The 24,357-nt window shown below is 41.2% G+C and overlaps 1 protein-coding gene across 1 annotated transcript in view; it reads left to right on the plus strand.

The window, feature by feature from the left end:
- Positions 1-7,155: 7,155 nt before the first annotated feature.
- galnt9 (polypeptide N-acetylgalactosaminyltransferase 9) overlaps positions 7,156-24,357 on the plus strand; it is a 141,075-nt gene continuing 123,873 nt past the window's right edge. Inside the window, exon 1 of the mRNA XM_077241529.1 lies at positions 7,156-8,037. Coding sequence (XP_077097644.1) covers positions 7,797-8,037 — 241 coding nt within the window. The 5' untranslated portion in view covers positions 7,156-7,796. The remainder of the gene's footprint in view (positions 8,038-24,357) is intronic.

Below are 24,357 nucleotides of genomic sequence, written 5' to 3' on the forward strand. Positions count from 1 at the left end.
CTCCTGTGAACAAAACTGTGGCTCAAAAAACAAGACAAAAGATGAGCATAACAGACAGTTCCCTTTCGAACAGTCACTTCGTATTGCGTAGCTATACGCAGTGGGGGAAACTCCTTTTCCTCGATTTACTGAAGCCTTTATGTAAAGCGCATTTGCAGCTGCACAGCTAGAACATGAGCGTCTGGCTCGCTCATAGGCTGCGCTGCGGCAACTGCACATCCAATGGGGCGCCCCCTTGGCGGGCTCTGACGTGTATGACGCAGAGTGATCTCATTGGTCGCACGTCAGAGCCCGCCAAGGGGGCGTGACCTCAGTCTATAATAGTCCCCGAATTTAATAATCCCCCAGCGCAGCCTATGAGCGAGCCAGACGCTCATGTTCTACAAGTCATCATACGGGTCAGATAGGGGGGGGGGGGGGGGGCAGTCCTTCTGGTGGCCCCTCTCTGGAAAACCAGACCGTGGTTCCCGGAACTGGTTCAGTTATAGGACACAATCCCATGGCCTGTCCCACTGAGGAAAGACCTCCTCACACAGGCGAACGGGACATTGTGGCAATCGAGACCCGATTTATGGGCCCTCCATGTTTGGCCCCTCAACGGGTACCCAAGGACCTTCCTGAGAAGGTTTTAAGCACTATATCTGAAGCCAGGGCCCCGTCGACTCGGCGCCTGTATGCTCCAAAATGGTCAGGTTTTTCCAGCTGGTGCTCGAAAAATCAGGCTGACCCAGAGTCATGTTTGATATCTGTGGTTCGCTCATTCTTACAGGAGCTGCTGGACGCGGGTTGCTCCCCGTCCACGCTCAAAGTGTTTGTGGCAGCCATAGCAGCACATCATGTTCTGACAGCTGGCCAGTGACTGGGAAGAAACGACCTGGTCGTAAGATTCCTGAAAGGTGCGAGGAGAATGAACCCCTCCAGACCTCCGTCTGTGCCGCCTTGGGACCTCTCCACGGTACTGGGGGCTCTGAAAGGTCCGCCTTTCGAACCGCTCCAATCGGTTGATCTAAAAACCCTCTCGCTGAAGACCGCTCTCCTTATGGCGTTGGCGTCTATCAAGCGAGTGGGAGATCTGCAGGCGCTCTCTGTGAGCCCTGCATGTTTGGAGTTGGGTCCAGGTGACTCCAGAGTCATCCTCAAGCCCAGACATGGTTACGTTCCTAAAGTGCTCTAAACACTGTTCAGAGCACAGGTGGTGACATTATCAGCCCTCCCTCCGTCTGCAGAGGATGGAGAGGTTAATCTTCTCTGCCCTGTCTGAGTGCTGAGAATCTATCGGGAGCGTTCTGCGTCTTTTAGACAATCAGAACAGCTTTTTGTCTGCTTTGGTGGTAGATCCAAGGGGGATCCAGTCACTAAGCAAAGACTGTTTAGATGGATAGTGGATGCTATTTCTATGGCTTATACCGCAGCCGGTCAAGTTTGCCCTATAGGTATCAAGGCACATACGACCAGAGGTATGCCTCATCATGGGCTTGGTCATCTGGCATTCCCACTAGTGATATTTGTGATGCGGCCGGCTGGTCCTCGCCTTCCACATTTATGAGTTTCTATAATAGGGAAGTACCTTCCCTGGGGGCAAAGGTGCTTTCGGTATGATTAAGACCCGTCGTTGGCTGGTCTTGTCATATATTACTGTGCACTATCACATTCACATATATATATAAAACCCGCTGCTGGCCGGTTGTATTCATGCATAAACCCGCTGTTGCCGGTTATATTACATATATATAAAACCCGCTTTTGGCCGGTTATATGACATATATAAAACCCTTTTTTGCCGGTTATATTCCATACATATATAAAACCCGCTTTGGCCGGTTATAATTTCATATATAAACCCACTTCACTGGTTATATGTTCATATACTAATAACCCCGACAGTGTCTGGGTTCATTGGTGTAGTATGTTGGGTTATTTCTAACTGATGTGTACTATTTTAGACCTGACGGTGTCTGGTCTATTTATACATAATTATGCGGTCATGGCTTGTTCTGTATGCTCAGGGGCCTGAGTTGCAGTGGCAGCCAGTTACTCAGTGCGGGGCGTTTTTCATGGCGTCCCCACTGCGTATAGCTACGCAATACGAAGTGACCGTTCGAAAGGGAACTACTCGGTTACTCACGTAACCTCAGGTCCCTGAGTTAGGGAACGAGTATTGCGTAGCCAGCCGCACTATAGTAACATGGCAAGTTGTCGCTTCAGTCGTTAAACCTGCTATAATGGCGAATTCGGGGACTATTATAGACTGAGGTCACGCCCCCTTGGCCCGCGCCATTGGATGTGCAGTTGCCGCAGCGCAGCCTATGAACGAGCCAGACACTCATGTTCTAGCTGTGCAGCTGCAAATGCACTTTACATAAAGGCTTCAGTAAATCGAGGAAAAGGAGTTTCCCCCACTGCGTATAGCTACGCATGTTCCCTAACTCAGGGAACTGAGGTTACGTGAGTAACCGAGTAGATATAAACATTTAAATTGGTGGTGGGCCGTTATCGGCGTTAACGTGCTGCGTTAACGTGAGACTCTTATCGGGCGATTAAAACAATATCGCCGTTAATCTATTCTCAAAGTTGGGTTGGTATCATAAAATAGCTTTTTCGAATATCGTTATATTTTCGCGCAAATCGCGCAGCAGGGTATTTTCCTGTCAGGGACACAAGGTGTATACTTTTACATGTTACGTTGATCGTTCCTCTCGTTACTTTACATGTTGTTAAATGAGTTTATTCCAAGCGCGCTGTATCTTTTTTATGGGCATGAGCGATGCTCAATTTACAAATGAATCACTCTTTTGGGTCGATTCTGTTCAAAGACTTCATCAAACAAGTTGGCAGATCTGTCTAAATCGGTTCGCGAATCAGTTCTGTTCAGTTCCTCACGCACTGAATCGTCTGAACTCTGAAGCGCGTTCAATCTCACTCGACACGGAGTCGTAACAGGAAGATTTAAGAACATCAAGAACTACAGTTTAGTCTAGTGAAAGCAAATCTGCAAATGCATCATATTTTTGCCAGCGATGAAGATCTTTATTAGTTGAACATCTTCGTAAGCTGTCTGTGAATGAATGATTCCACAGGACGATATTCGATTTCATTTCATTCAGGTAATACGTTTTACAACCAAACAGATTATTACGCCACGATAGCACTACTAAAAAGTATGACATTATCCGTTGGACATATACATTAATTTATAGGCTACAAAATAAATAAGCTACCATTGTGTACAGTTTATGAAATGAACACCCGCCATCCCGCGGTAATGTGTGTGTATTGCGCAGGGGCATCTACACACGAATAGTTTACATTGATTGAAACTAATTTGTTTAAAAAGGAGGAGGCTATTGCCGGTAAAGGCAGGTTCACATAAAATCATTATTACATATGACATTATTTTTTGATCTAACGAGCATCTGGTTTGGCGATGCAAAAACGGACTGTAGCTACGTCGTGCTTATTGTTTTTTTCTTCTTCCAATTAGCCTACTATGTTAAAAAAAACGACGAAAACATGTTACTTGTTCATAATAAACAGTTTGTTTGATGACAAATCGCTAAAGATGAAATTGGCCTCCCTTTCTGTCATTTTAATTGTGCGTTTTATTTACTTATTTTATTTTATAAAAAATTTTTTTACCGATATTCGACTTTTGCTCCCCTATTGTCGAATGGCATTTTTGGCAGAAATTCACATCCCTACGCGAGGCGAACTATTCTCAAAGACTTACTTTTAGTCATTATTTGGGTAGCACACATACTCTGAATGCCTTCGTCAGAATTCAAATGAGGCATTTTAATCTAGATTAATCTAGATTAATTCCAAGATTCCAGTGAGATTAATCTAGATTAAAAAATGTATCTATGCCCACCTCTAATTTAAATATTTTACCCTGTATGTTTATAATTTTTGAAAACTGCTGTTATAAGTAATACTACCACAGTAGCTGTAGTCGATCGACAGCAATTACTTTCTATCTATTTGGAGAAAACGCAAGCATTTCCCAGTCCCATCTGTTTTAGCAGACGTCTTAAACTCAATCAGCATTTTCTGTAATGCGATTCACATTAGGCAGGGAAACTAATTATATTCCGCAAAGACAGCCAGTTCTTGTTTTGCATATGAGAACAAATGACATACATGTCTTAAGCTACAGTAAGGAGAACTCAAGAGTTCACATTTTTATAAGAGATTTGACAGATACTCTACATTTCTCCCATGGGCTATTAGAAAAAAATGATTTTGGGGGGGGGGGGGGGGGGGGGGGGGGCAATCGGATGTTTATATACCCTTGCCATGCAACTTGATTGACAGGATTGGATGAATACATATCTCCTGTACTTTCCAACTCCCTTATTTGTAGGTAGAGGACTATGGTGGCTTTAAAGTAGGTAAAACTGAAATAAACACAAAAGAACGCAGGGGGGAAAAACAGGTGACTCTACAGGATTTTTGAGACTTTTTCTTTATTTTTGAAAGCATCATGAGAACCATTGTTTCAGTTTAACGTTTCAAGTCAACTCGCGGCCAACTCTCTCTGACAGCATGCATGCATTGGGATGTTACTGAGTGCAGTCTCCTGAGTTTTTCTATCTTTATTCTTTAAATTATTTATTATTTTATTTTGAAGATGCCATGTAACCGAGACTGCATGGGTTGTTTTGAGAGGATTCAACTCCAACACCTCCAGGCGAGGTTTGCTCATCATAGAATTTGTGTGAGCGTTTGCAGCTTCCATTCTACAGTCAGACTGACTGAACAAATCTGATTTTAACACAAACAGTTCACAATGTTTTCCTCAACAGGATCTTTTAACAATTTTTTAGGATTCATATGGCGGATGCCTTTTCACCTGCTCTTGACTTATGACTTATTTGATTAGTCTAGCAATACAGCTGTTGCCTATGAGCACTTCATTTGTTGATTATATCTCAACAGCAGTGTGAGAAACCTTACAAGACAGTGAAATATATCTGTGCCAGCTTACAATTCCTGCCCTAGCTGCTCTGTAAATAAAAGAGGCGTTCATTGAATACAATTAACCAAGATAAATTCAAATGCTAGTATAATCTGTGGAAAATGAAATTGAATTTGGTGGCCCACTTTACTGTGTCCAATCAGGTGAAAGCATTCTGTCTCACACACACATATTGGCAATGTTCAAAATGACATATTAGCATAGTGTGTACTTTACATTATACACTGAAAACTGCAGACTATTTTTTAAACATTAAAACACATTTATATGCAGCAAATTTGTAAAGAATGTATAATGCAGGAATAGTAAGACTATTATCTCAAAGTATAAACATTTCACATAGTAGTATGTGGCATCTAGTTTTCATGTAGGAAATGAAACGTGCTTATTCGGCATTTTTAATCCTACTTATTTTTAAACATATATTTTTTTTAAATATGATCTTTTGACATTCTAAATCACATAATGATTGTAGAAACCGATCACACTTTATAATCACTTCTAGTTCACTTTTCGCACTGAAATGGAAAGTCGAGTTGTGTGAATTGCGTTATAGGATACAGTATTATGTGCAGTGTGCTTCTGCTGAATACTGCACATTGTTGTAAATGTAGTAAGTAAGTTGTCTCATCAGTGTATCTATAAATACAGCAAAAAATGCATGCAAGCAGCATTCTATACTGTATAGTGTAAAAATGGTATGCATCGTATTTTGGTATGCTATAGCTGACTTTGGCATTCTTTTCCCGTCTCTTCTTTTATGTCTCTCCATCTGTTCAGCTGCAAATTACCGGATTCATTATTTAGATTGAATCACTGGTCAGGCAGCTCCCATGGCAAGCATTCAAAAGCATGGTGTTAGAATTGCCCGTTGCTTTGTGCACGTGTCGGTCTGCTCATGTGTAAATGAGTAAGCTCAACTGTTTATATAAAAAGGTTAGTTCACCCAAAAGTAAAAATTCTGTCATAATTTACTCACTGTTTAACACAAATAGAGAAATTTTGAATAATGTATTTTACAAGCAATGGATTTTCTCTTTATATGAATAGGGACTGAAAATCTCGAGCTTAAAAAAGAACGGCAGATTACCATAAATATCAACAACATATCTGAGTTACTTTTTCAAATAAGTAGCATAAATTACTTTGATTTTCCCATTTATTAACTCTTCTGTCCTCATGTTAAGAGAAATCAAGAGTAAGTGCAGAAGCGTTGTGTGCGCTGTGCAATCATGACGGTAGTTCTAGACTAAATGTGAGCAGGCACTCATCTCACTTGCACAAAAACAGATTCAGTATTCCTCAACATGAATAAAAACAGTAAAATATTGTGCAATGAGAATAAGTAATGCAAAATTAACGTAACACATTACTTTCCATAAAAAAGTAACACAAGTTACTTTTTAGGGAGTAACGCAATATTGTTATGCATTACTTTTAAAAGTAACTTTCCCCAACTGGTGAGCTCAACTTAAAAGTAAAGGTGGTCCACGTGACTCTGTCCCTGTTCCCTGTCTTAAGTTATAAGATATAAAATATTTCCAGGTCAGAGTAAAGTAACGCAAGTTAATGTCTATCGTAACACAAATGTATTGCCGCTTTTAGCATGATACGGTCAACTACTTTAAGGATATTTTAAACAAAAGGTTTTTGTAATTCTTTTTTAATCTATTTGAGTGTAAATCTATTATGAAGTGATATGACAATAATCCACTTATTTTGTTGATATCCTAACCTCCTCAGAAAAATGTGACTTCGTGAGCATATAGTATTAAGTATTTAATAAGTATTTCTTCATGGTAAACAAAACATTTGATAGATGTAGGCTTTAGAAGTGAAAGTAAGAAAACAAAAGCACAGTTTGAAAGAACGAACTTGCAAGAGACGCAAAGAGAATATATAAAGGACTCTAAATAAAGGAAGACAAGTAAAATGGTCTTGCAGAACATTTTCATTTGTTAATGACCCACTGATTGTATTATTCCTTTCAAATGCCACATTTGCACTTGGGCGTAACACTGAAATCATCATTCTTATACAAACTCTATGTAATTTAATTGGTCAATCTCCGTGAAAACATTAGAAGGCAATCCAACAGCTATCCTCATCATCTATCATATTCCAGCCTTTCATCCCCTCACACAGTGTTAAATATTTATGAGTTTGCCGACGTCACCAGAGAGCTGAGCAGCGCGTGAAAAGCGGGATGTGAGGGAGGGAGCATGCGGGGAGCGCGAGAGAAGAACGCTGCCATGCAAACCATCGCTTGACACCGTCTTTTTTTCTTTTTCTTTTTTTTACTTCCACCTGCGTTTGTTGCATGAGGATTCTGGATTTCATCTGTCCGGTCATTGAAATCGCTCATCTTATTTCGATGCCCGAGCGCTATGCATTTGCTTTAACATACGGAGTCGCGTGAAGGATGCTGCACACGGAGGATCGTTGTTTGACATGCACTGACATTTAAAACGAGCCACCTGAACCGTGCACATCTCGTGCATTTCGACTCATGAGTGCACAGCGTGATTAAACGTATGCTTTTAATCTGAGCATATTCTCCGTAGGCTGCTCTGACACATTTCTAAACGTTTGTAATGGGGGTCAGCACAAGACCCCGAGGCAGTGGGATTTGATTGCAAGCTCTATTACGTGTTTTACTTATATATCATATATACTTATAGTCATACGCGCGTTGACCAGCTGTTAAGCTTGTGAAACTGCGGCGCTTGCGGGTTGTGCGTGGTGCTGAACGGACAGCTCCCACCACAGCGGATCATATGGATGAATATTAGGGGTCTGACAGTTTCGCTCTCGGGCTTTAATGGCTGTGGCACGCAAGATCAAAACTCTGCTGACGGTCAACATTCTGGTGTTCGTCGGGATCATCTTGTTCTCGGTCTACTGCAGGATCCAGGACCGATCCGAAGAGCTCGTGCAGATCGGGAGGCTGTCGGATCAGAGACTGCGAGGCAGGAATGCCAAAGTTACGAACTCCTTGGACAGACAGTCCATTCTCAAACGGCTCGAGCGACTAGAAGATGTGGTGTATAATCAGTTAAATGGTATGTTAGCTTTAATCATCTTTGACTTTCATTAATAAGTCATTCACATTAATTATATAATGCATAATAAATCAGTGTTTTATGGACATTAAGATATTTAATCTAGATTTACACTTTTATTGTGAAATTTACAGTGATTGAATACTTTAAAGGAGACTTTTTATCATATGACAATTAATATAGACATGTTTATGATGCAATAAACATGTCAGGGAGATCAAGACATGATAAAGTGCACATAACCTATCAATATATATATATATATATATATATATATATATATATATATATATATATATCAAAGTGTTAAAACACTCCTAACTGATTAAATGTAATGATCTATTAAGCATTTTATGATTTCATAATGGTTTTTTTAATGTTATTGCTGAAATATAAAGGGCTATGGGAAATTAGAGAAAGGACAGTGTACTAGTAAGGGTACATTACCTGATTGTAACAGTAATACATTTTGTTCTGTGTCTCTAACTCCAGGCGCGTTGAATTGTTTCAGAGATGTTGTTCTGAAAGTTTTCTTGCTTCTCTGTTACATTATGACAGCAGTGACAACAATTTACACATTTCTCGGAGTATGTTGTGTCTTTCAATATGTGTATGAATTGTTTAAGGCCAATTTAATTTATAATTCAAATGCAGTTCTACATGTCTAAATCTGGAATACAAAACTGACCTCTCTTGGACTTGTAGTTGTACACATTATTTGAGAAGAGGATCATTTTTAGTATGTTTATTTATGTATTTATTTTGACAGCAAAAAGCAAATCAAGAAATTGAAGCAGTGAATCAGAATTGAAATAAATATTACAATTATTTCTAATTTCCCAATCATGGTTGAGGAAAAATTGCAGCATTCACAGATATATGTCCTTATAAAATCTGCATATTTCCACTGAATTAGACGCTGCGTCATTCATAAAATTCAACAGATACTTTCCTCTCTGTGTTCATATTTGGTTGCATGATTATGCTTTCAGCTACCAATATGAATGAAGAAATCTCAGATTTCTTTAGTATATTTTACCATTTAAAAATCCATTCCACATAATCCCACAGATTTTACCCAAAAAACAGTGCAGAAAAAAAGTCTGCAGATTCTCTCCAAGCCTGAAAAAAGAAATTGTCCTTCTACGATCTTGCTTCCAATGCACTTGCATCTGTTCTTGCCATGACCACACTTGTCCTCTCTCTTCTGAGTTATTTTCTTAAAATAGTAGAGCCCGTTTCCTCAATCATCATGTCCTTAGACCATAGAACATTTTCTTCCAGAAAACATCTGAAGGTCATAGTTCACGTGATGTGCTATCTTTCCTTTTAATGTCTGTTAAAATACCTATCACTCTCTTTTTGCTTTTCTTTAGTGCATCTATTTGATCTGATTGTTATTCCGTAAGACTGCCACCATTTGTATATAAAGGGGGTCACTCTGTCAGTAAGAATTATCTATCTTGCATTTGGAGGGAAGCCAAGAGGCACTACTTTACAAAAAAAGCCCTCTAATGTACCCTACTGATTGAAAGGGCTTTCATTCTGCACAAGTGCCACCACATATTTCTCCCGGAGGCTTTTCCACTCTGTAGAATTCACCAGTCTGTCACAAATCTTCTTGATGTTGGGGCCGTTATACATTTTATTTTGACACATATTTATCTGATGCGCATAAAGCGTGCACGATTGTATCCACCGACTGTATGTGATATTGAAACTGGAATTGGGTTTCCCTTGATGTTTTTACATTATGTTGCCCTATTTGCTTCCAATGTTGATTTGAAGTAATTGACTATTTTTCTGTTGTTTATTGTCTTGACAATGAGACCCAGAGGATTACGCCAAGGTCCGATTGGATTCCTAGGACTCAGCGAGTTTTACAAGAAAGCAGTAATTGTCTGGCTGTTGATGGCACCCTCATCCCTTGCAAAAATCTTCGCAAATATGCAGTAAATGTTTGTATGAGCATTATTTTGATAAATAATTTCCCAGAGAACATATAAAACATAATCATAGACAGAGCTTCTGGTTTGAGTTGGACAGATGAATCATCATTTACAACCCCCAACATTCATTAAATGAGAATCATAGTACACAGCATGATCATGCACCTGTTTTTATTGAAAAGGCATCGGTGGTGGCAAAATTTGACAGCCAGGGATCATCATGCATTGTATTGCATGTAGTTTGTGCAAGAAGGTGTGACCTGACTGAATGGACCACATTTTGACATTTTGGATGATTTTTGTCACAGTACTCTACCTTAGTTTGAAAGCATACTGTACATGTTTGTGGTATACAAGCAGTTTCATTTTGTTTTGTAAGATTGTTTATGTGTATAAATCCAATAGCATAGAGATTCGTATAGTTTCTCTATTACTGTGCATTTACAGATGTTTATGGCCAGCTTGTAATATGTTTGTGATAACATAAAACTTAAGTCATATTATGGTGTTCATCATTGTTTGCTATAAAGTGCATGTTGATTCTTCTGTAGGATTGCTTTACTCAACTAAATCTGACCTTGAGGGTTAGTTGTGAAGCTAAAGTGTGAGAGGGAGATGCAAAAATGTCTCTATAAGACCTGAATAGTTTGGCAATTACTTAAATAATGCCTGTAAATAAGTTACCTTGAGTCACAAGATTCAAATGAATTTAGATTGTACACAAGCTAAACATTACAATAAACTACAACACCATAGATTAATTTAATCAAGGCAGGAAGTGTAATGACGTTTACTATTTGGAAAAAACCAGGATGCAAAGAGAGCCATTCAGGGATAGACAGCTGGTCCTCTCTGACAGAGTTGTTTAGAAACGCTGTGCTATTGTGAAAAGTGACTGCTATAAAATGCAGAGCTATGAGAATGTGCAATTAGCCCCTTGATTAGGCAGCAGATCTACCGTGAGAATTACCGCTAAAGTGTGCTTAATTTCTACAGCTGTAGTCCGGTTTACCTTCGCAAACACAGATGCGTTAGACTGGACTGATTTCTAACTGGGAAGTAATATAAACAGAGAGGGCTATGCTATCATTCAAAAGTTTAGGTCAGTGGGAATTTGTAACACAGTTCATAGTTGTGGGAAGAAGGCATCTATTTGATCAAAAATACAGTAAAAATAGTAATATTGTGAAATATTATTACAATAAAAAAAATAGGTAACTTCAGAATAAACATTTCCTGATAATTTACTCACCCCCATGTCATCCAAGATATTCATGTCTTTCTTCAGTCGAAAAGAAATCAAGGTTTTTGAGGACAACATTCCAGGATTCTTCTCCATATAGTGGACTTCAACAGGAACCAATGGGTTGAAGGTCCAAAATTCAGTTTCAATGCAGCTTCAGAGGCTCTACACGATCCCAGTTGAGGAATAAGGCTCTTATCTAGCGAAATGATCGGTCATTTTCTAAAAAAATGTATATACTTTTTAACCACAAATGCTCATCTTGCACTAGCTGTGATGCGCCACACATTACATAATCACGTTGAAAGGTCACGCGTGATGTAGGTGATAATGCCGACCTTGTGTTTACAAAGCGAACATGCAAAGACTAAGTCAAACACCCTTTACAAAATAAATAAAGAAATAAAAGGTAAAACAATGATGTCGGACGATTTTGAAGTTGGAGGAGAAAATGAGATGAGAGTGAGAAAAAGGAGAGTTTTTCACCTCCTATCCTTCATTTTCCGCTTGACATTTCCAACGTGATTATTTATTGCTTGAAGTTGTGGACGTGCAAGACGAGCATTTGTGGTTAAAAAGTATATATATTTGTATTTCTTGATCGTTTTGCCAGATAAGACCCTTATTCCTCGGCTGGGATCGTGTAGAGCCTTTGAAGCTGCATTGAAACTGGAATTTGGACATTGGTTGGTTCCCATTGAAGACAACTATATGGAGAAAATTCCTGGAATGTTTTCCTCAAAAACCTTAATTTCTTTACGACTGAAGAAAGAAAGACATGAATATCTTGGATGACATTGGGGTGAGTAAATTATCAGGAAATTTTAATTCTGAAGTGAACTACTCCTTGAATAAAATGTCATTTATTCCAGTGATGGCAAAGCTGAATTTTCAGCTGCTATTACCCCATTCTTCAGAGTCACCGGATCCTTCAGAAATTTGAATGTGCTGATTTGGTGCTCAAGAAAAGAGTTTATATTATTATCAATGTTGAAAACACTTACTCAATAATCAATGACTCTGTTGGGATCGGGGCACTAAAACTTAAAGGTGCTCTAAGCGATGTCACATGTTTTTTAGACCAAAACATTTTTTGTCACATACGGCAAACATCTCCTCTCTATCCAAAAATGGCAACAAAAACAAACTGGGCTAACCAGCACCATGAAACATAACAAACTGTTCCAGCCAATAACCGGCTAGAAGGATTTGGGGGTGGGGTTTGGGGGGTTAGTGCGCGGATGAGGAGGAGGGAGTGTCTAGCTAGCCTCCGTTTTGTTTGACAATACTTCGAAAGTCAACAAGAAGTGACGTCACCCATCATCGCTTAGAGTACCTTTAATTGGGACATCCTGCTTCACAGTAAAACTCACTTGGCACTTAGATGCAGCTTCTGTGTAGTGTTAAATGGCAAGCTGAACCATTATATACTGTGTATGGCTTATCACACCACGTGGGAGCCCCCTATAGGGTTGAGGCTGTGTAGGTGTTCCGTATGCCATGCATCTATAAAAAGTATGACCACCCCGACATTGTTCTGATATAGAGTGCTGGTACTATGGATAATGTAATTTTCCTGGCTCTAGTCATTTAGAGGTAGAATGAAATTGAAAGGAAATTATAATATAATATATAATATCAATAAACTAACTTCCTGCTCCCAATGTAGATAGTTGAGATTACAGATATGATTTAAATGTTTGTTTTTTTACAAACGTATTTATCATTTGTTTCTTAGTTTATATGACCTTGTATTACTTTATGAATTATTAGTATAAATTAGCCTTTTGAGTAAGTATTTCACCACCATCGATGCTTTATGACCCAGCACATTTTACTGTCTGATGCATTCACAGTGGACTCTAAGGGGACTGTCCAATCCTGCCTCTCATGTCCCCTTAACCACATTTTCCTCATGAATATTTATGCTGAACTTGCATCAGTTTTGACATGAATTCATATATTCATTCAGCTCCCGAATCACCTCTAAAAGGAGTATCTCTTATCCTGGAATCCATAAAGGGTCAGTAAGACTTTTCCCCCCAAATCTTATTACATAATTTAAAGCAATTCTGAGTAAAAGTGCATCGGGCCTGAATTCTGCCAGAGCACTTTACAAGAAAGCAGGAGATAAACTTGACTGGTAGTATCACAGATGGATGACTAAAAACCTCCACAAACACAGTGGATTAAACCATACTGGTTAAGCCAGTTATATACTGTATATAGGCTTAGATTTTGGTACAATCTGTTGACGTAAGATGTCATGGTGATTCGTAACAATGGGCATCGGGACGCAAGAATCGGTCGTTTTATCTCATAGTGGACGACCACCTACGCCGCGTCTTTGATGCTTTACGACGTCCCGACAGAAAGACTAGCATGTTTAATGTTTTTCCCATCCTCCACAATGCGTTCCATCTTATCTGTGACGTTGACCAATAGGAGCTAGCTCTTCAAACATGGTGAAATAAAAGACTGCTGCTAGGTGCAAATAATGCAAGGTTCAAGTCTCCTGCCTTAATGATGTTTCCTGCCACGGCAGAGTGAAAAATGTTAAATGGTGGCGAACGATAGTGGAGGTACTCCAGCAACCCAGTGAGTACTGAAACACCGCGTCGGTAGTCATTGTTTGTTTACTCTTTTGTTTTCTGAAGTCAGTCGCTATGTCCGTCTTCTCAATGACCTCATGCAAGTCTTTAAAAGACGGCAAGCGATGACTGGTTTGAAAGCAAAATGTAGTCCATAACACAACAATAATTTAGGAGTCAAAATCGCATAATCTGACACTGTGAATATCGACAAAAATATTGTGTAGTCTGAACCCGACACTAGACAACAATACGAGTGAATGGAAAGAAAACTTTTCTGAAATCTCCCAATTCCCAGATCCCAATTTTCTTCTGAGATGAAGACTTCATGAATCCTTTCAGCAGAGATCTCAACAGTGTCTCAGATTGTGATCACATTTGCCAAGAAAAAAAAAGTCTGCCCTCAAAAGTAAGAGATTTCAGTATGAGCGCCAACATTTCTCATGAAATTCTTCTAAGATAAAAGATCTACGCTATCCACATACTACTTTTTTTTTATTTCTGTACTGTTATTATCAACATACAGTACCAATTGTCTAATTTATAAATATTCTTATTTCTCTTAAGTTACTTCAGAAGAGACATCTGAGATCTGGTTGATACTTAATGAAACTGAAACTGACAACACAATTAAGTCTAGTGAGCTATCAAACAGTAAACTCTAAGCAAAAAGGAAAATATTCCTCTGGGCTGGGATCTGTATCCTGGTTGTCAGTACTGTAAAGCTTATCATGAGTGAGGTATTCATGATTCTGAACTGCCTAAGTACACATGCACAGAATATGCTTAAAAGTAAGTGGAATTGGAGCTATCTGTCATGAAATTCAAAGCTTTTTGCACAAAATAGCTAACAGGATCCGTTCATAAGACATTTCTCAAAGACAGACTGCCGAGTTAAAATAATGAGTCTGGAAAGTCCAGTCCATTACAGAAAGAGAATAGAATGTCAGAGAGAGAGAGAGAGAGAGAGAGAGAGAGAGAGAGAGAGAGAGAGAGAGAGATAGAGAGATCGAGAGAGCGAGAGAGAGAGAGAGAGAGAGAGAGTTTCTCTATCCCTCGAAACAGAGTATCATGAATTTCAGGCACACATCCTTCACTTTTTCAACCAAAAAAAAAAATGGTGTCCTATATATTTTAGCGGACATTTTGAGACCAAATTGGAGTCCATTTTTTTTCTTTACTTTTTTAAAATGAACAAATGTGTTTTATTGAATGCATGAAACAGAAAGGAAGGGAATACAAATTACAATTCCAGTGTTGAGATATTTCCTATAGAAAGAGTTTTTATTACCATGTGGTCCATGCATTATTATATCACAGGAATTATTATTCAAAACAAGAATATAATAATTTCCTTGGAATATTTCATTTCAAATTTGGAAAATAAAAATAAACAATGATTCTATCAGCCATGTTGAAATCATTTTATCAGTAAAAAAAAATTATTTGCTATTCATTACATTAGACATACATTTCATTTGTATACATTTCTAAACGCAAAATAAATTATCAGTTTAACAGTGCTTTGGTCAGTTTTGCCATATAAGAAGTTTGTAAATTTTATGTGTCCTGATATGTGCAACCTCATTAAACAATAGCCCCTTTCACGCAGTAATCCTGGTAAATTACCGTAAAATTGCAAGAATTACTTTACCGGTAAATTCAAAAATGTGCTGTTCACACCGTTAACAGACCATTCACACATCAGTTCCAAAATACTGGTAAACTCTGTGATATCATTAACTTTTTCGTACTTTTTTAACTTTTTTTAAGTATAATTTTTCGCCCTTAGTCCGGACCAATTGAACCGAACTACAGGTGTGAAAAATTTGAAGACATTTTTAAACAGTGCTACGTAATTTTATGAATCGCCCAGAGCCATTGCTCTTTCAACGGCTTCTGATTGGCCCAAATCACTTCTTACGTCAGCGCGTTCTGACCTCGTACATGAAAAATACCAGTAATCTTCATTCCGTGTTCACACAGTGCATATACCGGTTATTTACTGGTAATGTTACAACGGAACCAATTTAGATTGGTTCCGTCTACATTGATCTGTTAATTGATCTGGTTCCGTCTAAATTGATCTGCTAGACACATGATCTGTTATCGGTAATTTACCGGTAATTTACCGGTAATTTACCGGTAATTTACCAGTAAAGACCGTATGTGTGAAAGGGGCTATTGTTTCTTGTTTGTTGCTATTTTAAAATGTATTTCATAAATTGGTGTAATTTTGACATTTATTTTCATGTAAAGCTGAAAATAGAAACATAAACCGTGCTAATGGTTTAGAAGCAACTGCTGATTAGTTTCCAGACTTGTAGATTTGTAAACTAGAAACGTACAAATCACCAGTCTCTATCATACCATTTCCATTTGGAGGAAGAAATGATGGTAAGAGGGCTATACTTTTTTTTTTAGAGGGAAGAAAACAGAATAATTGCTAGTCCACAAACAGAGTCTGTTTCCTTTGGTCTTTGTAACTTAATTCTTCAGCTCACTGTAACCACTGCTGTCTCTTTATGGCCTTCAAAGCATATTATTATCTGAGTACACACGCATGCACACACACATTTACATAGACACCGGTTAATAACATCTCTGAGCTGAACAGCAGCTAAAATATAATCTCCTTTGCCAAATTTATTAGCAAATATTGAAAATAATCGGAGAAAGTCAGTTAGCTAGTTTGGAGTTTGAAATACCCTACGTCTACTTTCATATAGGCGTTTGCTATATTGCAACTTTCAAAGGATGAAGACTTGGGCTTGAATTGATACAATAAAACTGATGCCATCATTACTGTCCATATCACTGTTTACAAGTGCTGAGGAAGCATCTGGAGCTGAATTTCAGATATGGTAATGGTCGATTAGTTTCTGGCATGCACTGTAAGTGGTAGACCAGTGACAACAGACTGGGAAATATGACCAATCAGAACAGAGTAGCCTCTCGGAAAGGAGGGGTTTAGAAAGAAAAGAGGTGATCCTGCAATGTATATTATTATTTGTTAGTCTTAGATGGTTTAAGATTGTCTAGATCAGGGTTGTCCAATCCTGCTGCTGAAGGGCCACTGTCCTGAAGAGTTGAGCTCCAACCAGCTCTAAAACACTTGCCTTGAAGTTTCTAGTGACTCTGAAGACCATGATTAGCTGTTTCAGGTGTGATTTGTTGGAGCTAAACTCTGCAAAACACCAGGAGCAGGTTTGGACACCCCTAGTCTAGATGGTCTCCCAGCCTGGCTAAAGGTGTGTTATTATTGTCTAGATCAGGGTCCCTCAAATCCGGCCCTGAATGGCCACTGTCCTGTTGAGTTTAGTTCAGACCTTGATCAAACTCACCTACAGTATCTGCAATTTTCTAGTAACTCTGAAGGCCTTGATTGGCTGGTTCAGTTCTGTTTAATTAGGGCTGGTGGCCCTCTAGGACCTGATTTGAGAAACACTGGTCTAGATGGTCTCAAAGCCTGGCCAAATTGGTTTTCAGTTTGTTTATTTGGTTGTCCAGCACTTAACAAGTGACCAATATCTTTTAAACCAGAAAACCAGCTTAGAATATTTTTTAACTGTTTTGCTTTTTTGTTTTTCAGCAGAGAGATATGTAAGCAATAGCATTGTGTTGCTTTGTTGGTCTATAACATATATGCAGTTAAAAAAATTATGATATTATGTTTCACCTCAACATTATGCATTGTATTTGCAGACCACCGCATTAAGTCACTGTGATATGCAGTTTCTCTCTGCCATAGACAGCTGGCTCTCAGGGATTAGTGTCAAAATGCCAGGCCGCTATGTAATAGAATTCTCTCAAAACAGCCAGCAGAGACAGCCTTCGAGACAATGGAAATAACAATGACAATGAAAGAGACACAAACCCTCTGACGGTTTCAGAGAGACATTACAATTTCAGCTCAAGCTTGCAAAAACACCTGATGCAAGAACTCAGACTCTAAGTCAAGTCAACACTCTGTGAGGTCACGACTGCCAGGAAGAGAGACAGACCTGGAATACTTTATGTAGATCAGCTGGGATCCAGCCATTTGTGGTTGCTTTATGGTTCAGGGTGGAATAGGGTTTAATGCTGCACCAACTGGTGTTTGTGGAACAGCCTGGCTTGGATTCCAAGACACAATCTGTACGCTCTGTTGCCAAGCATGGTTACCCCCCAGAGCCAAACCATCCCTTCTCAAATATAGCTCAGAATTACTTCAATTCTAATGATGTTTGTGAAAGGATAAGCTTATGATCAGGGATGCTTTTTGCTTTTTAGACAAGGTTTCAAATGTGTGGTCTTGAGAAACATGAACATTCAGAGTCATAATGAGCTGTCAGATCAATCCTGCAAGGCCACAGTAAAATAACGCAATACGCCACAGTTAAGGGTTGTCCTTATGTATGCTGATTTTAAGTGCTTCCCGTCAGTGTTATTTTACTACTATTTATAAATTGTTATAGTATTTATTAAAGGTTTGAATAAGCTTTTATTTTTATATTTCAGTTTTCATTTTTAAATTACTTTGTTTTAGCCATTTTTATTTGCTTTGGCATTTTTATTAGTTTTCTGTTTAGCTTAAAGCTTTTTAGGTTTCGTAATAATACTCAAACGTATTTTATATCAGTAAATTGCCAAGGCATTTCTAATCTAAGTTTTTTTTAAGTTAAAATGTTTATGTAATGTTTATTTCAATCAATTAAAACATTTTAAATAATTTTAGTTTTAGTTAATTATGACAACATTGCCCCTGGTTTCCTACTTGGGATTGTTCATTGTCAATATGCTGGAATATTATTGACTAGAGCTAGACAATGATATTCATTCATCTTATTTCTCTCTCTTTCACTTCCTATGAAACCTTGTTCGGTCTAAAACTAATACTTCATGAAATACCCTATTTTATTTTATGCATTGTTTTAGGTAGTTTTAAACTATATTTATTTCATAAACTGTGTTTACAGTGTATACTTAGCAGAGGTGGGAGTAAGTCACACATGTTCAAGTCACAAGTAAGTCTCAAGTCCCTACCAACAAAAAGTCTAAGTCGCAGTACACACAACCAAGTCAAGTTGAGTCCTGCTAAGGGTCAAGTCAAGTCGAATTCAAGTTACAATACCAAACAGAATTTTTTTTTTATATTAGCCTCAACCATATTTATTTTTCATTACCTTAATTACCTTTCTTATACATTCATATCGTAATATTAATAATATTCATATAATTTATTACAGCATGTATTTATGAGTATCAAAATATGGAATTTTTATAATAACAATTATATGAAAATGTTGAAGATAAAACAATTGAAGGTAAATTCACAAGTGTGTTGCATTAATAATATTGGTTTTATAATAAATGTCATATGTTTAACTTTGCTTATATATTTTTACTATGCAATATCACTGGCAGACATTAACTTTCCCATTAATAGCCCATATTTGACCTCTTAAATTGATTTCAGGGTTATTTTTTTTTAACTATGTTCTAACCATTTTTTTTCTAACCACACATTTACAGTGCAATTACAACACCATAAATAATGTTATGAGATTAATGATAAATAAATAATTATATTTGTTAAATATAATCATTTTAATATAAAAAAAATAGATGCTAAAAAATAATAAATTATATTTTTTTAATTATGAAATTAAAACTGCCAATGGCGCCAAGTCACCGTCTTAATTAGCGAGTCATAGAAGCATTCATTCAACTGATTCGTTCAAAGTGTCAGATTCATTCTGGAACTATGCAACTAGGTCACTGAAACACAAAAACCCTGGATTTGTTCGGATACGTACAACTCTTTTTCTGTAGCTTGTTTGGAACTACTGTCATTTGATAGCCTGGATGCCAGCCCGAACCCCACCCACAAAATTCTTAGGTCGGGAAGTTCGGTCTGGACTCGATCCGTTGAGGAGCTATTATGCCCGAACAAAAATTGTTCAGACCAATCAAATTGTCAGGGCGGGCTTTATACGATGATGGACAGTTGAGCAACCACATCATATCTATGTGAGCAACGGTAACGTAACCATCCACTTCATCAGAGCGCTTGGGTTGAATTCATGGGTGCCACTGGAGAATTGAATTGTGTATATTCTGCTATCGCGTGTGTTATAGAAGATATAGACAGCGCATTCATTTTAGAAGAGGAACAGAGAACGTCCTGGTTGCGTATGCAACCCACCGTTCCCTGAAGGAGGGAACGGAGGACGTAGTCGACGGTCGACTGAATTGGGATCTCGCTAGAGAGCCTGTCTTCTTCGAGTACTATTGAACGAGCCAATGTAATTGGCGTGCGTGATTCGCATCACACACTCCGCCCCCGCGGCGCGGGGAAAAATACGGAATTGGATGCACGCACTAGTTGCTTTTCGCTGAGGAGCCGAGAGTAACCCGGGGTCAGCGGTGGTCCAGCGGTAGTGGCAAGGGGACTACGTCCTCCGTTCCCTCCTTCAGGGAACGGTGGGTTGCATACGCAACCAGGACGTTCCCTTTCAGTCTGAACGTCAGACGTAGTCGACGGTCGACTGAATTGGGATCACCCATTGAACACGCCACTAACGCTGCCACCTTCCAGTGCCTAAACCAAAGCCTCCTGATGCCCCCGCAAACTTAAGGCGGGGAAGGACAGGGCTTAGGCCAGGGAAGTCACTGCTGTTCCTACAGGACCACTGGGAAAGCGTTCCCCGTACGTTGGAAGGAAGGGACGCTGCGGAAGCCACATCCAACCCAGAGGGAGGTAATGTGGAGAATACACATATGAACTGGGCGGAAACCGGGCAGTCTAACATATGGAATGTCACTTGGGTGGCTCCAGCCTAAGACGGGGGGAGACACACCGGACAGTGACGGCAGAGAGACTCTGCCGAGGGAAGACACGGGCTCACCGCAGGGAGCCGTATCATGGAAGAATGCACATATGGGGTCACCGAAGGGACCGCAACATATGGATCCAGCCTAACACAGGTTCCACACTGCTTACGAGTGGTAGGCCTAACACCAGACGTTCCGCACGTCCGACGTCGAAGGGGTCTGGAGGAACTCAACAGGGTTCAATTTTAAGGGAACTCAACTGGAGTAGAAAGGCGCACGTATCCAGTCCATAGGAGGGGAATGGCGCAGCAAGCCGACACTTGAACCGGGCTCACGGTGAAACTGGCTTCATGAGAAGGGAGCCCACGTGAGGCAGCGGTTCAACTAGGTGTCGTCCAGCCCCCAACTCTAGAATCTGTTTTAGCAAAGCATATCGTCAACGCCAAGGCGGAGCACTTTACACTCATCATAGAGGAGCTCAACACCTAAGTGGACATGTTGCATCTCGGACCTTTGCCGAAATGAAGGCAAGCACTAAGTACAACTTTGCATGGAAACAGCCTTCCCTCTCTGCTGAATTCCAACAGATATTTGAAGAGCTGGTCTGAGGTCTATGACTTGCATTCTGTACACGTCCAAGCGAACGGACAGAGAAGCCAGGGCTGGATCTGCCTCCTCCAGGGCAGCGCTTGCAGGCTCACCACCTGCTCCTATTACGGGAGAGGTAGGAACCTTGGGCACAATCCGAGCCGGGGTCTCAGCTTGTGAGAGTTAGCCGGCCCAGACTCCAGGCACAATACGTTGACCGAAAGCGAGCAAGTCCCTACCCTCTAGTAGAGACCACGCGAGCAGGAGAACTGATATAACAGAATTTTTAACTCACTGCCTGCAGTGGCTCAGGGGCGGTCTCTGCAGTGCAGTCGCACCAGGGACAAGGCCCAAGAGGATAAAGAGGGACACAAGGATTTACAAGACCTTGCTCCTCAGGAACCTGACGATCAGAAGTGCTTCTACATACTTCTGCAACACGATGAGCGTCGTTTAAACACCGAGGCCACATCATTTTGAGGGTGAAGGAAAACAGCCTACTGCAACCCATTTTGCAGGAAAGAGAGCACTGAAGTGATCGAAAGCTTTCAGGATCTCCTCTGGAGAGAAGATGCAATCAACGACTAGGTTCCACTTCTAAAGGCGTAAGCAAGCTACCCAATTCTAGGGGGTGCTCGCAGAAGTGATGGTAACTATCACATGTTCTTGTGATAGCCACCTGAACCTCCGCGTTCAGATGTAAGACCGCCCGGAATCTCCGGGGGAAGAACGCGTGTGCCATCGCGCCCCCGAAAGAGTTTTCAGGGGAAGTCAGGAAGGCTGTTGAAGGGAACCAGGTCTAGTTGGGCCAATAAGGGGCAACTATGAAGACCTGTTCCTCTCCTGACTTGGCACGTAGGGGCAAGCGACGGGCGCAAAAGACAGGAGCATTGCTCAACACAACATGTGAAGATCACTGGGCTTCAGGAGCATTTTCTGCTCAGCACTTGGGTGTGACAAGTTCACTGAGCTTCAGGAGCATTCCTGCTCAACACCTGAGTGTGATAAACTCACCGAGCTTCAGGAGCATTTCTGCTCAATACTTGAGTGCGAAGAACTTCACTGAGCGACAGGAGCATTTCTGCTCAGCACTTGAGTGTGACAAGTTCACTGAGCTTCAGGAGCATTACTGCTCAACACCTGAGTGTGATAAACTCACTGAGCTGCAGGAGCATTTCTGCTCAACACTTGAGTGCGAAGAACTTCACCGAGCACCAGGAGCATTTCTGCTCAGCACTGCGTGTGACGAATTCACTGAGCTACCTGCGATGAACTCACAGAGCTACAGGAGCATTGCTGCTCAACACCTGAGTGCGATGAACTTCACTGAGTTTCAGGAGCAATTCTGCTCAACATGAAGAGTGATGATTTCACTGACTTGAGCAGGCGCAAGGCGACCATGAGTCGCAGTCACTTTTAGAAGGCTCACTGGGGTTAAACGCACTTCTGCGGGCCCCTGGGGCAGCTGAGACCCAGTGTTTGTCCAAGGGTAGTCCGCTCGGTTTACCCAAACACTGGCGGAAAAATAAAACCGGGGGGGCAACTGAGCGGCCCCGGAATGGTCATGACCCAGCCGGACCCAGGGGATGGAGTCTCCACTTGCCCTGGCTATAACTGTCGTGAGGCTCGATGGCGGCACGATTGAGTAAGCGGGAGGAGTGGAACAAGGTGCCCTCAGAAGCGTCTGACTCCAAGGAGGAGGTGACGGGTGAGTTTGTGACATGCAGGGGAAGCTTGCGCAACGGTCGCAATGTCTAACAACTCGAGGCACGAATGCCCGTGTAGTCGGGGGTCGCCCAGGCCCCCGTTAAAACACGCCCTTTGTACATGGCCCCTCTGTTGAAGAGGGTTTGGCAGCAGACCGGGATGAACTATAGTCACACAGGGTGAGCTGCTCTGCCACGGTCACCTCGGGACTCGATCGTGAAGCTAGCGCTGAAGCGGTCACATATGGAGGAAGCCAAAGGCTGCGACTACCATATACCCCAGGAGCCTCTGAAAGTTCTTTCAGTGGGACCCTTTCTCACTTCAACACCAGCTGAACACATTCTCATTGGAGAGACATGTTGGACCGAGTACCTCTCCAAAACTAAGAAAGAGATACTCAGCCCGTGGGCGAGATTACTCTCTTCCAGTTGACCTGACGACCCAACGGGCTCTGGAGCACTCGAGGGGAAGGACACTGTACTGATACTCCACCCTTAGACGCAACACACAGGATGGCCTGCGGTGCGGGAGGTAGAGATCTGAAGCACATGTCTTTCAGGTCAAAGCTGCAGACCAATCTTGGGCCAAGATGGTCACGACCCACCCCCTAGTAGCACGAAGAACGAGTTTACAACTGGCCTTCGTACCGGCTGGAGGAGCGGCTATATCAAATCCTTCGCCAGCAGGATAAGATAAGCACGCACAAGTCAGGAGCACTGCTCAACACTCGGTGTGATGAATATCACTGAATTTTCAGGAGCACGTCTGCTCAACACCTAATGTGATGACTATCACTGACTTGAGCGGGGTAGCCGAGCCTGAGGTGGGGCAGCAAAGTAGAGAGAGTGGTGTTAGTGTGCTGTGCAACACTTACCTGTCTCCACAAGCGGCAGGGGGCGCGTGAGAAGGCGGATGACCGGGTCCTCGAACGCACCAAGCTGCCTGCTGGCGACCAAGGGGGAGCTGAGGGGTGTAAGGCTATACAGGGTCACACCCGCCAGACTGGCCCTCTTGGGACCCAGGAACAGATGAAATTGCTCTCTCTTTGAAGTGTGGGTACCGCTTGCTCCGCTTTTTTTTTTTTTTTTTTTTTTTTTTTTTTAGGGAGCCAGCGGCGGAACAGACACACACACAAACAAAGGCTCCACCCGGCCCTCACCCGGGGGGAGGGAGTGATCGTGCCACTCCAAGAGCATCTCATCCATTCCTGGGCGGCCCGCTCCGGAATGCTTTCGCTGTCGCTTGCCACCTGGCTTGGCAGCGCCTGGAGCGGGCTGGGCGTCTCTACTGCGGCCGGCTCCATGCTGAGGCCTGGGTGGAGGCTGCTGCGGAGGGCCAGCAGGAGCGGCGGCCGGGGAACGCCCACGGCGACAAGCAGGCGGAGGAGCTGCCACCGGCGGCGGGTGGAGGCAGCAGCTGGCCACCG

Source organism: Siphateles boraxobius, unplaced genomic scaffold, assembly GCF_051911475.1.
Source record: "Siphateles boraxobius isolate OS27281-9 unplaced genomic scaffold, OSU_SipBor_1 24, whole genome shotgun sequence".
NCBI classification, from domain to species: domain Eukaryota; kingdom Metazoa; phylum Chordata; class Actinopteri; order Cypriniformes; family Leuciscidae; genus Siphateles; species Siphateles boraxobius.